Here is a 12,421-nt window from a genome sequence, read left to right on the forward strand (position 1 = left end):
TCACCTGCTCACTCATGGAGAAAGAAACTTTGTTTCTCAGAGTGTCTTCTTGAGACTTCCATGTTTAAGAGTCTGTAGCAGGGTGGCCAGGTGTCTAGGCCAAGTGAAGGGGCAGAATGTTCAAGTCAGTACACACAAGAGACTATCACTGGCTGAGGGTGGAGGACTTAAGGAAGGGACAAAGGCATTCATGAGATCTGCTTTCTCAACAAATCAGTGTGTTGGGCACAGATGAGTGTCCTCAGAGTTCCCTCCCAATGCTCCACTCTAACACCAACATAGAACTACATTGGGCATGGTCTCCAGCAGGGAGAAGGCAGGGAGGGCTGGCCACCATAGCTTCAAACAGCTGCTGTGTCCCTCCAGATCCTTACTGCCCACTTTCAGTAATGTTTGGGGTTTTCAGTAATGCTCCACCTGCTCCTTGTATTGGGTCCAGCCACCTGCGGGATCAGTTGGCTCATGATGCCTCTATGCTGAGTCTTCACCCAAAGAGCTTCCTGTTTTTCTCTACAGCTCCCCAGGCACAATAAACATTTTGGTGAGGCTGACAGAAGCAGTGTTTCATAGGGGAGTCAGAGAGTGGGTGGTGGGTGGCAAGGCCTGTCTAAATCTGGAAACCACATAGGCTGGGTCCTTTAGGGCAGTAGCTGCAGGGAAAGGGCTACACCTTAGTTCTTCTTGGGAAGACCCAAGGTGCCTAAAGGCCCTTCTTGGACCCTGTAGTCCTCCCCAGCATCTGGCCTAAGAGTATGATACGGCTGGTTTAGCTGCCCTGAAGCTCCCGCTTTGGAACAGCAATTACATGAGGCAAGCCATATTCCACCCTGTTCCATGTGTGTCCTGGGTCCCGGGAGCCACTGTAGACAGATTCAGCTTTCAAGTACCTCAAATAGAAGGCCACTGAGATGCCTCTAAAGGCAAAGGTACTTGCTGCTAAGTCTTATGACCTGAGTTTGATCCCTGGGACCTAAGGATGGAAGAAGAAAACTAACTGCCCTTTGACCTCTGACCTCTGTACCATGACACACATACACCCACTCACAATAAAATGAATAGAAATGCTTAATAATAATAAACTGAGGGAGGTGCTCACATTGGCTCCAGTCTCTACTTGCACATATGTGTGTATATGTGAATATGTAGAACACACACACAGGAAGGTAAGTGTATTATTCTGTATAAACAGTATAACTTGTTTGGCTTGTGTGTGTGTGTGCTAGGACCCTGTTGTGTGCTGAGCAGGTACCTGGGATCCTTGGGCTTCAGCCTTTCCATCTGGATTTACAAGTGTGTTCCACCACTCCCTGAAGTACCAATGTTTGAAGAGACAAAATTGTCCTGAATTGTTTGAGGGTATAGTTCAGTGACACCTGTAATGCGAATATTATGCAAAAATTAATAAAATAAAATAGAATTTAATAAAAATACTGATTGTAAATTTGTCAAAGTGTTGATAATTCTTCCATCTGGGGCTCATTATGCTATTATTTCTGCTTTGTAGTCGGTTGAAAGTTTTTCACTCAAATTGGTAAAACAAACAAAACAAAGCAAACAAACAAAACCAGCAGCTCCATGGGAGGCTGAAAAACAAATCCTTGCAGACTTTAGCAGCCTAGAACAAGAAGTAGCAGTATCTCCAGGTCCTTAAGGTCTGGGACAGGCCCCTCGAGTGGAAGAGGATGTCGTTCACCATCTCCCAGACCCGAGGCCTGGACAGGACTCTGCTTCCTGGCTCAGGCTCAGGCTCGGGCTTGGGCTCTGGCTCTGGCACAGGCAGGCCTCCATACTTTGATATCAAAGGTTTTCCTGGGTTGCCTTGTGCTGTGGTGAGCAATGCAGTAGGGATGGGAGAAATGACAGACATCATTTCTGCCACATTCCAATGGCTAGAATAGAAGCAAGACCTTAGATGCAGCTTCTAGAAGGGGTCAGACAATGGTGGAGATGTAGGCAGACATCAAGGCTGAGCCAGAAACTCCTAAAACCAGGATGTACGGTACACAGTGAAAAGCAGGGAAAGTAAGACATGGGAGAGAGGGATGGAGACTTGGCAGAGGTGAAATATTCTACGTGGATCCTCAAGAGGACACTTTCAAAAGAGCTACAGGTAAGTACACCCCGCTGGAGACAGGCAAAAAACCATGCACTCAAAGGCTCTGGTCCTAGGGTTGAGCAAAACTAGAGGAAAGTGGGAATTGAGTATGTTTGGCTGATGGCACTTTTCAAATGTTAGCACAGTTCACGAAGTTACTAACCACTCTCACCATGGTTCTCATAGGTTCATGCTAGCCCTCTTCCACAGCCTTGGGAAGACTTCTGTTCCCATCGGGGCTCCTCCTGAGCACACCCTTTGCTGGGCTCCATTCTCTGCAGGTGGCATCGGCCCCTACTATGCAGGCCCTGTGTGGATTCTCATGAGCATTTGCTGCAATGTGAGTGCTGTCCTGTCGGATTAGTCATCTCTCCCATTAGATCTCAGGTTCCAGAGACCTCCTGTTGGTGAAGGTGTCCTCAGGGCTGACAGGTAGCACACAGAGGGGGATGACTCAGACAATGGGAGGGTATTACCTGGGAGAAAATTGCATCTCCAAACGTTTCCACATGTACTGTACTTACTCTTGTATTTTGGTTTGTTACAACTCAGCTTTAGAAAGAGATGTGTTTATATCTAAAGTGACAGGAAGGGACAAGTGACCAACAGTTTGGAGGCCCTGCAGGACAAGCCCATGGGGGATAGATAGGAAAGAGGACCGGCATTGAAGAGCGGCAGATATGTTGCTAAGAAGGACCCAGAAAAGCGGAAGAGCACAAGGAGTGAGGCCATAGTAGATCTCTGTTTGGGTGCAAGGGCCAAAGGACAGAGCCCAGAATAAAACTGAGTAGCTAATGCGCTAAACCCCGCCCTCCGAGTGCTTCCCGCCCCGCCCCACGTGCTAAACCCCGCCCTTTAGTCAGCCTCATACTCAGTGCCTCCTGGTGCCCGGAAACAATGTCAACCTTGAGTACCGCCCATCCCAGCAGCCTTGTCCTTCCGTCCCTCCAGACACCAGAAGTTCCGCCACCGAGCGGACACCTTAGCTTGTGAGTCACCGAGTTTGTACTTCTGCGCAGGCGCCCTCAGCCCACTTCTAGCTTGGCTCCTGCGGCGAGACCGCCCTCATGTCATGGCTCCTCCGCTGTTGTCGCTGCCGCTTTGTATTCTGCCGCCGGGTTCGGGCTCCCCCCGCCTGGTGTGCTACTGCGAGCGGAAGAGTGGTGGAGACGGGGACCCCGATGACTTCAACCTCTAGTGAGTGGAATCTAGGGATGTGGGGTGCGGGAGCATAGCGGGCGCGGTGCCTGACAGCCCCTCCCACCCAGTGTGACGGACGCCGCGGAGCTCTGGAGCACCTGCTTTTCGCCTGACAGCCTGGCGACGCTCGTGAGTAACAGTACTGGGGATAGGAGACATCTGGGAGCTTGCCACCCTCCCCCTCTCCATGGCAGTGGTTCTAATAGCATTTCCAGGGTAGGTCAGTTTGGAATGTCCAGTGGGTCCAAGGTCCTGGGCGGTTAGTGACAATTCCTTGTTCCCAGCAGAAAGCCCGATTTGGCCTAAGTGGGGCTGAAGATATCCATTCCCGGTTCAGGTGAGTTCCAGTTAGGGAGGCCATGTGAATGAGGAGCTTGGGGTACTGCTAACACATCCTGGCCATAACACACATCTCCCTCCTTAGGGCAGCCTGCCAACAGCAGGCAGTGACTGTAAGCCTGCAAGAAGACAGAGCATTGATAACCCTTTCAGGGGATACCTCTGCCCTGGCCTTTGACCTCTCCAAGGTGCCCAGCCCGGAGGCAGCCACCAGGCTGCAGGCTTTGACTCTCAGCCTGGCAGAGCATGTATGCAACCTAGAGAGGCGGCTGGCAGGTACTGTATGTGTGGGCACCTGTACCTTCCCTCAGGCATGCTTTTGCAGACCCTCCTGGCATTGAGTGAGATGCCACGACTCTCTCTCAGCTGCAGAAGAGACCATCACTAGCTCCAGGAAGAACACCCAGCCAGCAGGCACTCAGTTCTTACCAGGTAAGGGGTGGGCCTGGCATGTGGGCTGGGGCTGTTCTTTCTCTGGAACTGCCTCTCCAGATGCCTCATGGGAGAATCTTTCGATGTGGACAGAGTTCTGGCCAGGGTTCTTTGGAGTTCAAGATTTCCCTGATCCTATTTTCTGGCAGAACTTGATCACCAGAGAGGCAGCTCTGGGCCTGGGGTCAGGAGACGGTGTCCAGGGGAGTCTCTCATCAATCCTGGCTTCAAAAGGTACTTGCCACCTGTCTTCCCTACCCTGGTCCCTTCCTTTTCTTCTATGTATTACATACTCTTGTCTTCTAGTAAGAAACCAGCTGCTGGTGTAGACTTCGATGAGACCTGAGGACAGCAAAGCCTGTTACTTGGCCAGGAGCCTGTCTGCAAGGAAAGGGGAGATCTAGGACCCACTAATCAGAGACACCCTTTGCTTCACTCCCCCTGTGGTCCTGCTGTTGGGCAAAGGCGCCTCTCATCCCTTCTCCGTCAAATAAACTGCTCCCTCAGGGAGAGATGCTGGGCCAGACTTGACTTGTGAAGATTGGCCTTGGGGAGGGGGCACGAGAAGACCCCTCTGGTGTACTGTGGAGCCCTGGGATGCAAACAGATGCATCAGGCTCTCGGCATCCAGAAGGCTCTCCTGCCTAGGTCTTAAGGCAGGCAGCAGAGCTTTCTCAGACCTACTGTGTTGATTCTGCATGGCCAGCACAGAAGCTGAGAGGGTCCTGGTCTGGTAGAGCCAGAACTCTCTAAGGCTTAGAATGGTGTCCCACACTTGCAAGCCCTACCCAGGTAGCACAAAGGCGTTGTCTTGGAGGCCACCACAGGGCATTAGACAGTAGAAGCCCCTTATAGGAGATATGGTTGGCCCACAGCCTGTGGCTGGACTGAGGAATGTAGGCCTGCCCCCACCCACTTGGCCAGGATCCCAGAGGCTGAGCTTCATGGGGCTCTGCTCCCCACCCTCCTTGGCCATCCAGGGCACCCCGCCCAGCTCTGGCCTGACTGGTTTGGGAGACTAATCCAATCCCCTAGATCCCTGATGCCTCTGTGCCGGGGCAGCTGTAAGGGGCCCCAGGCCTTTGTTCCACACCATGGAGGAGGATGAACTGTGCTTTGCCCAGTGGACTCTCTTGTCTTCAGCATTTGGGGCCACCACTTTTAACTCTGTTTCTCACCATAGGGTTGAGGTGGTGTAGTTGTGGATCTCTGGCCATTTGGACGTTCAGGACACAATTACTTGGGGCAGAGATGCTTTATGGGGCTGCAGATGAGTGTATGAAAGTAGGGGGGCTAACGGGGGTGCACAGCAGGCTGGTAGGCAGCCAGGATCTCTGCGCTGTGTGGACACGTATACTTGAACTCCTTCTTCTGCAACGCACTGTCCAAGTAGCGGCGAACGCAGGACAGTTCCGCGGGGATGGGCAGCTGGCGGAAGTGTGCACACACGGTCTGTGGGTGCAGCAGAGCATGGTGAGGGTCTCACTCGATGGCCCCCACACCCACACCCTACCCGCTGGTCCCTTACTCACATCCACAATGTGCAGCTTGGGTAGCAGACTGCAGTCAGCCAACGTGAACTGGTCACCATCGAGAAAGCGGCGGTGGGACTCACGAAGATGTGGCTCCTGCGCCAGTTCATGGTCCAGTGGTGAACGCAGGTAGCTGTCCAGCCTGGTCAGGGCCCGGAGCAGCTGCTGATACAGGGCTTGGGGGCAATGGTAACCATGAGGACTCAGCCTTGACCTTGGGTTAGCCCTCCTGCCTAGACCTGCTGGCCTGTGTCTCACCATTGTCCTGTGTAGGCACTGGGTTCTTGATGAAGGCAGAGAACTTGTGGAAGATGTCATTGCCCGCTGTGTTGGACTCCCTGTACCTGGGTGCCAGGCTAGGGAAGCTATGGGTGTGAGTAGTTTGAGAATTCCAGTCAGACCCTCAAGTACACTGTGCCTCAAAGCACCCTTCCTAGGCACTCTCCCAGGTGTCCCCCAAGGAGGTCCCATCTTTGCCCTCCTGCCCCATCAGATGCTCACTCAGGTGGCCCCAATGTCTCCTCCAGAAACTCCTCGATCTGCAGTGTGTCTGTCTTGACATCCCCGTCGTACAGCAGGATGGGCAGCTGTGAGCCTGGTGCAAAGTCCTTCAGCACATCCAATGCCCTGTGAACACCAAGCAGAAGGGAGGTGGCTGGCCTGAGGTGGGCAGAGGCCAGGCAAGGGTCCAGGGTGGTGTCTCACCTTCGAGTGTCCACTGTGGTGAGTGTGAAGGGCACACCCTTGAGGAGTAGGACCATGAAGAGCCGCTGACAGGAAGGGCAGTGTCCTACGCTCTCGCCATCCTCACTGGCCTGGGTGGGTGGAACAGAGGTGTCAGGCTCTGGGCAGACCCAGGAATCCTGACACCTGGCTGGGTGGAACTCTGCCTCCCACTGCCATTGGCTCTGGAGGCAGGCTAGGGCTCTGGCCTGGTTGGGCATGGCATCTACAAGTGTCTAGTGAGGGCCCTTGAACTGATCGCTGGAATGGGGAGGACAAAAGAAGTTGGGAGCTTAGAGGCCTAGGCTTGGGGTCCTGCCAGAGGGTTCCAGTCACAGAGACTGACTGCAGGGTGGGGCAGGCCAGAGATTCATCCTCTAGTTATTAACCCACACAACTGGGTATTGACGCTAACAGCTCAGGGAAGGAAGGGAAAGAGACCAAAGAGGAGACCAGGACCTGCTCCCACTCAGGTCTGAGCACTGGCCTGATAGCTAAAAGGGCCATCTCTGGCAAGCCCCCAGTCTGGCACATGATCCTGAATCTGTACTAAATGCCAGGTGCCAGCTACCAGATTGACACCTCACCAAGAAGCTTTCTCCCAGAGCTGGGCCAGGTCCATGAGCCAAGGGGAAGAGCGGGACCCAGGCTCTCTGATCCTCCTTATGGTAGCTCCTCACCCAGGATGCCTGGCTCTACTCAGCCCTGTGTGGGGCAACTCAAACCCACCACAAGGATAGGGACTTGGGCACCATTAGGAAGACCCACCCCTCCTCCCAAATAGCAACAAGAAAAAAGCCCAGCTCCCCTTCCAGCCCAGCCTGCCCAGAACCTTCACAAATAGCTGGAGCTTGGTGGTTTCAGCCATGGTGGGAGCTGAGGCATCCAGCGGCGGCAGCAGCAGCCCAGGGCACAGGGTGTGCCTTGGGAGCTCTTTAAGTCTCTCTGATGCCCCACCCTCCCCAGGCAGTGGGCCCGCCCCACGAAGCCACCTAGGCAACAGACAGGTTTCCAGAGCAGAGCCTGTATAAGACCAGAGTGTCCGTGCTACCAGCGACCACAGGAGACCTGAGTCTCAGGGCCAGGTGTGAGTATGGGAAGTTGGCTCACAGCAAAACACTGAAGCCTCAGTGTGGTTGTGAGGGGAGCTAGTGTGGTGAACGCAAACTGGGTTGATCTCAGCCCAGGAGCTGCCTCACAGCCTTCTGCGGCTCATTCTCCATTGTCAAGTCCTTATCCCAGAAAGTCAGCCAGGGGGTGGGAATGAGTGGGAAATGCCTCAGTTTACCTGTCTGTGTGACAAGCCGTTTCGGGAGAGATGCCCCCTCCCTCTGACAAAACCCAGTCAGGTAGGGTGGACCCGCATTCCAAACATGTTCGTGGCCGGCAGGCTGATAAGCCTGGTTTTGGTGTTTAACCCAGCTGAGCAGTGGACTCCGTGCCCCCATCCTGTCCACACAGGCTCAGAGCAGCTTTCTTACTCTTAACCTCGACCTTCAGTTGGCACCAGGAAGGGTTAGAAACTACTACCTAGTGGCTGAGGTCCCCAGCAGGAAGGAAAGGGCCAGTATGGTCTGACCCTATCAGGCACAAATCTGCCATTCGGCCTTCCCAAGCCCACTGGGCTTCACAGTGGGAGTGCCTTTGGCATTCTTTGTGTCTCAGCCTGTGTTTCACAGCAGCAGCCATCCAGGAGAGCTGTTCTTTAGAACCTGTGCTCACAGAGAACCAGCACTGCCCACTGGCTAAGACCAGGACCTAGGGATTGCTTTCTTGTCTCTGGTAGGCTGGTGCCATCCAGGCTACACTGTGAAGCCAAGGTGGCTCCATACCTGCCCACTCACCTGCTCACGTGCCTGACTCCTAGTCAGGGCCTCAGCTGTGCCAGGCTTCCCTCCTCCTTAGCCCTGCCTTGTCATTTCCCTGACCTCAGCCAGAGTTGAAGTGGAACACAGCTCTGACATCCCTGGAACCTGGATTTGTGTCGGAGGCTCGGTTCCTCCTCTATCCGACTCTTGACTCCTAGAGTCAGTTTTATTTTGGCTTCATACTGACATGGTCAGCTTTCTGTTTCGTGGTTTTCTGTCCTTTGCAGATGACAAATCATCACTGTGGGGCAGCCCTGAAGCCTTTCCCAACTGCCAGTGGTCACCAGACACACCGTATTTATATATTTTTGCAAAGTTGACCTTACAAATCCACAAGGAAGGGATGAAGTGGACATACAACATGAACATGGCTTAGAGAGAAAGAAACAAGCCAGAGTGACGCCAGCTGGCACTTCCTTGTTTCGGGGGAGCTGTGGACATGTCCTGTGTCAGTCTGTGCGTAGTGGGAGCCATCGGTGCTCCACTCCCATGCTTGCAGCTTCCTGGACTCAGCTACAGTTTGCCTCCCAAAATCCAGGGTCACCACTGCACCATTGAACTGTGTCCCACAGGGTACCATCACAGAGAATGGACAAAAATGGGCCCACAGATGCATGCCAACAGAGTCTGATATTATAGGTTTATTGTTTTGGAATCTTAACCCCCTGGATCTGTGATTTTTGTTGGGGGAGATATTGTCCTTAAAGAGGCAATCAAAAAATGAGACCACCCAGTAGGCTCTAATTCAAAATGACTATGTCTTTTCAAAAGGGGAGTTTTGTGGCTAAGGTATTTTTCAGTGGTAGGGGAGATTTGAAGCCAGAGGCATGTGCACAGAACATCCTGTGAACATTATGACAGAGGGGGCAAGGTGGTAGGCCTATGCTCCACGGATTGATTGTCAGAGTGTACAGCAAAGTCTACAGGTAGGGGAAGGGCCTGGAACACATTTTTCCTCAGGGTTTTAGTGGAGCCAGCCTTCCCTAAGCCCAGTCTCTCTTTTCTCCGTCTGGTAACCACAGCAAAGCAATACAAACGGAAAACACAGAGAACTGAAAAAAAAAAGATTCCAGATCATGAGGCTCCGCAGACTCACTGAGAGCAAGAGGCCTTGGTAGGGAACTTCTGACAGGAGGAACAGGTGCCAACTTTTGCTCTGTCACACACGATGTGCACTTTCCAACCTGAGAATTTTTTGTTTTGTTTTGTGTTTTGAGTCAGGGTTTCTCTGTGCAGCCAGCCCTGGCTGTCCTGAAACTTGCCCTGTAGACCAGGTTGGCCTCGAACTCACAGAGATCTGCCAGCCTCTGCCTCCTGAGTGCTGGGACCAAAGATGTGTGCCACCACTTCTAGTGGTGGTAAATATTCTAAAAGAATGAGAAGAGAGTCAAGCCTGGTGATGCAGACCTGCCATCCCATCTACTTAGGAGGCTGAGGCAGGAGGATCAAAACTTCAAGGCCTCCCTGGGTGACTCAGTGAGGCTCTGTCTCTAACAAAGTGGGTTGAATAGAGCTTAACTCAGAGGTAGAACAATTCCCTAATATGTGAGGTCCTCACTTCAACCCCAACTCCACCAGTACCCCACCCTCCAAAAACCTTACTGCCACCTGCTTCAGCTGAACCCATGACTTGCCAGGCCATAGGATCTCACCCTGAAATCTCTAATCCATGCAGAGCATCCCCTGGAAGCCCACAGACTCAAGGCTGGCTCATGTCTCTTTCCTTGTACATTTCTCTCCTGACACAATCAAGAGGGTCTCCTCTAGAAATCCTGTTCCTGTACAAAGTTGGAATGTCTTTGTTTTTGTTTTTAAAAGACACAGCCTCATGTAGCCCAGGCTGGCCTTGAACTTCTAAACCTCCTGTCTCCACTCCTCAAGTGCTGCGATTGCAGGTGCACTTCACTGTGCCTCTCCTCTAACAGCTCTGTGATGAAAAGAGACACAAACCGGTGAGGGACTAGGGTGAGGTGGCTGGGGTACACTGGAATATTAGTAAAGACTTGCTCAGGTTTCTGAGCTCTGCCTGTAGAAAATACCTAGGTGTGGTGACACTCCCATAGCAGTAGCAGAGCCTTGATCCCCCCACAGGGTTCTACCATAAACTGTCACATCTCCCCGGATTCATGTGTTGAAACTCTCATAGTTATGGTACAGGATTAGGAGGTGGAGTTTATCAGAGTGGATCTGAGTTAAGGGTGGAGCCCTCATAAGTAGAATCTATAATCCTTTTTTTTTTTTTTTTTGGTTTTTCGAGACAGGGTTTCTCTGTGTAGCCCTGGCTGTCCTGGCACTCACTTTGTAGACCAGGCTGGCCTCGAACTCAGAAATCCGCCTGCCTCCGCCTCCCAGGTGCTGGGATTAAAGGCGTGCACCACCACGCCCGGCAGAATCTATAATCTTACAAAGGAGCCCCATCAGGATTCCACATAGGGAACTCTGGTCTTAGATACCTAGTCTCCACAACTATGAGAAATCAACTGACCAGTAGTAGTTCATGGGCCCCCAGCCCTCTGAGTTATTAGAGAAGCCCCAGAGGGGAAGGGAGAAAGGTCTGGTCTGTGTGGTGTTCAGAAAGCAGGGACAGCTCAGAAACTGTCAGGGCAGGACAAAGGAACACAGGCTAAGCCAAGCCAGACATGGTGGTTTATGGCTTTAATCTCAGCATTAACCCTTCGTGGAGGTGGGGGTGGGGGACAAGGTTAGTTATGTCTTCTGGGAGAGTCTTAGTGAAAAATAAAGAAATATTCTGTAGAATATTTGTAAAAAAAAAAAAAAAAAAAAAAAATCCCAGCATTTAGGAAACAGGCAGCCTGGACTGCACACAGAGATCCTGTCTCAAAAACAAGCAACAACAATAAAAATCAATGGCCAGCATTGATGGCTTAGTGGTCAAAAGCACCAGGCATTTCAACATAAGCCTAAATCCTGCCTCTGATGCCTGGAGCTGATGGCTGATGTACAAACAACTCTAAAAGCATGGAATGTGCAGGCCTCAGCACACACATTCACATGCCCACACACACCCACACACTCAAATAATAAGGAAAAAAGTAAGTGCATTAGGTCCACAATGACATTATTTTAAATAGAGGAGGATTCCATAAGAATGCCTATCAACACATGCAGAAAATGAAATAATCACAAGTCCTGGGCAGGGGACTGCCTCATTGTCTCAGTCCTAAAAGAGAAAGGTCCTCCCAACTCCAGGACCCACTGACCCTCACCAGGACTCCTGGCATTGGCATATCACAACCCACAGTATTCTTCCCAAAAGATGTCCAACTGTATCACACCCACTCAAATCTCTCCACTTGTCAAACCTGTCCTGGTTTAGGGACAGGAAAAAAAACAACTCTGCCAGAGACTCAGCTGGCATAAATAGAGGCAGCTACTGCTACTCTAACTGGGCCTAGAAGAAGTTTTTTGTTTGTTTGTTTTTTCTGTTTCTTGCTTTTCTGGTTTTGGTTTGGTTTGGTTTTTTTTTTGTTTTGTTTTGTTTTGTTTTTTCTTTTTTTTTGTTTTTTTCGAGACAGGGTTTCTCTGTATAGCCCTGGCTGTCCTGGACCTCACTTTGTAGACCAGGCTTGGCCTCGAACTCAGAAATCCGCCTGCCTCTGCCTCCCGAGTGCTGGGATTAAAGGCGTGCGCCACCACACCCGGCTGTTTTTTTTTTTTTTTTAAGATTTATTTATTTATTATATGTAAGTTCACGGTAGCTGTCTTCAGACACTCCAGAAGAGGGCATCAGATTTTGTTACGGATGGTTGTGAGCCACCATGTGGTTGCTGGGATTTGAACTCGGGACCTTCAGAAGAGCAGTTGGTGCTCTTAACCACTGAGCCATCTCGCCAGCCCTCTGCTTTTGTTTTTAGACAGAGTTTTACTTAGCCCACGTTGGCCTTGAACTATGATCCTCCTCCTGTTGCTCCTGAGTGCTACAGTATTACCACCAAACTGGTTAGTTCTTTGTTAACTTGACAAAAGCTAGAGTCATCTGGGAAGAGGGACCCTCATTCAGAAAATATCTCCTTTAGATTGGCCTGTAGATAAGTTTGTGGGGCACTTTCTATCTATCATCTATCTTTCTTTCTTTCTTTCTTTCTTTCTTTCTTTCTTTCTTTCTTTCTTTCTTTCTTTTCTGAGACAGGGTTTCTCTGTGTAGCCCTGGCTGTACTGGAACTCACTCTGTAGACCAGGCTGGCCTCGAACTCAGAAATCTGCCTGCCTCT

The 12,421-nt window shown here is 51.3% G+C and overlaps 2 protein-coding genes across 5 annotated transcripts; one reads left to right on the forward strand and one right to left on the reverse strand.

The window, feature by feature from the left end:
• Positions 1-2,967: 2,967 nt before the first annotated feature.
• Positions 2,968-8,850, forward strand: Paxx (PAXX non-homologous end joining factor). Of its 4 annotated transcripts, none has more exons than XM_085835104.1 (7): positions 2,968-3,292; positions 3,364-3,424; positions 3,580-3,632; positions 3,720-3,910; positions 4,001-4,066; positions 4,216-4,300; positions 8,417-8,850. In XM_085835104.1, exons 1-7 carry the CDS (start codon positions 3,168-3,170, stop codon positions 8,418-8,420), a joined length of 585 nt encoding a protein of 194 aa, XP_085691230.1. In that variant the 5' UTR covers positions 2,968-3,167; the 3' UTR covers positions 8,421-8,850. The 4 variants fall into 4 exon arrangements, with proteins under 4 accessions (XP_085691230.1, XP_021011708.1, XP_021011706.1 ...); XM_021156049.3 differs by lacking the exon at positions 8,417-8,850 and adding an exon at positions 4,377-4,592; XM_021156047.3 differs by lacking the exon at positions 8,417-8,850 and adding an exon at positions 4,373-4,592 and having other exon boundaries at positions 2,969-3,292.
• Clic3 (CLIC family member 3) lies at positions 5,283-7,242 on the reverse strand. The gene is made up of 6 exons (XM_021156051.3): positions 7,154-7,242; positions 6,304-6,413; positions 6,100-6,225; positions 5,857-5,963; positions 5,599-5,774; positions 5,283-5,518 (listed from the first exon to the last, which is right to left on the reverse strand). The coding sequence occupies exons 1-6, from the start codon at positions 7,187-7,189 to the stop codon at positions 5,360-5,362; spliced, it is 714 nt and encodes a 237-aa protein (XP_021011710.1). The 5' UTR covers positions 7,190-7,242; the 3' UTR covers positions 5,283-5,359.
• Positions 8,851-12,421: the final 3,571 nt, after the last annotated feature.

The sequence above is a fragment of the Mus caroli genome, unplaced genomic scaffold (genome assembly GCF_978045245.1).
Source record: "Mus caroli unplaced genomic scaffold, Mus_caroli_1 scaffold_2, whole genome shotgun sequence".
Classification (NCBI taxonomy): Eukaryota; Metazoa; Chordata; class Mammalia; order Rodentia; family Muridae; genus Mus; species Mus caroli.

Bases quoted from the DNA above. Each gene is read 5' to 3' on its own strand.
- Paxx (XM_021156047.3), top strand. From the start codon at position 3,168: ATGGCTCCTCCGCTGTTGTCGCTGCCGCTTTGTATTCTGCCGCCGGGT. The intron at 3,425-3,579 runs GTGAGTAACAGT...CCTTGTTCCCAG, and splicing joins CTGACAGCCTGGCGACGCTC to CAGAAAGCCCGATTTGGCCT. The intron at 4,067-4,215 runs GTAAGGGGTGGG...ATTTTCTGGCAG, and splicing joins AGGCACTCAGTTCTTACCAG to AACTTGATCACCAGAGAGGC.
- Clic3 (XM_021156051.3), bottom strand. From the start codon at position 7,189: ATGGCTGAAACCACCAAGCTCCAGCTATTTGTGAAG. The intron at 5,775-5,856 runs GTGAGACACAGG...ATTGCCCCCAAG, and splicing joins AGTGCCTACACAGGACAATG to CCCTGTATCAGCAGCTGCTC. The intron at 5,519-5,598 runs GTGAGTAAGGGA...CTGCACCCACAG, and splicing joins CCAAGCTGCACATTGTGGAT to ACCGTGTGTGCACACTTCCG.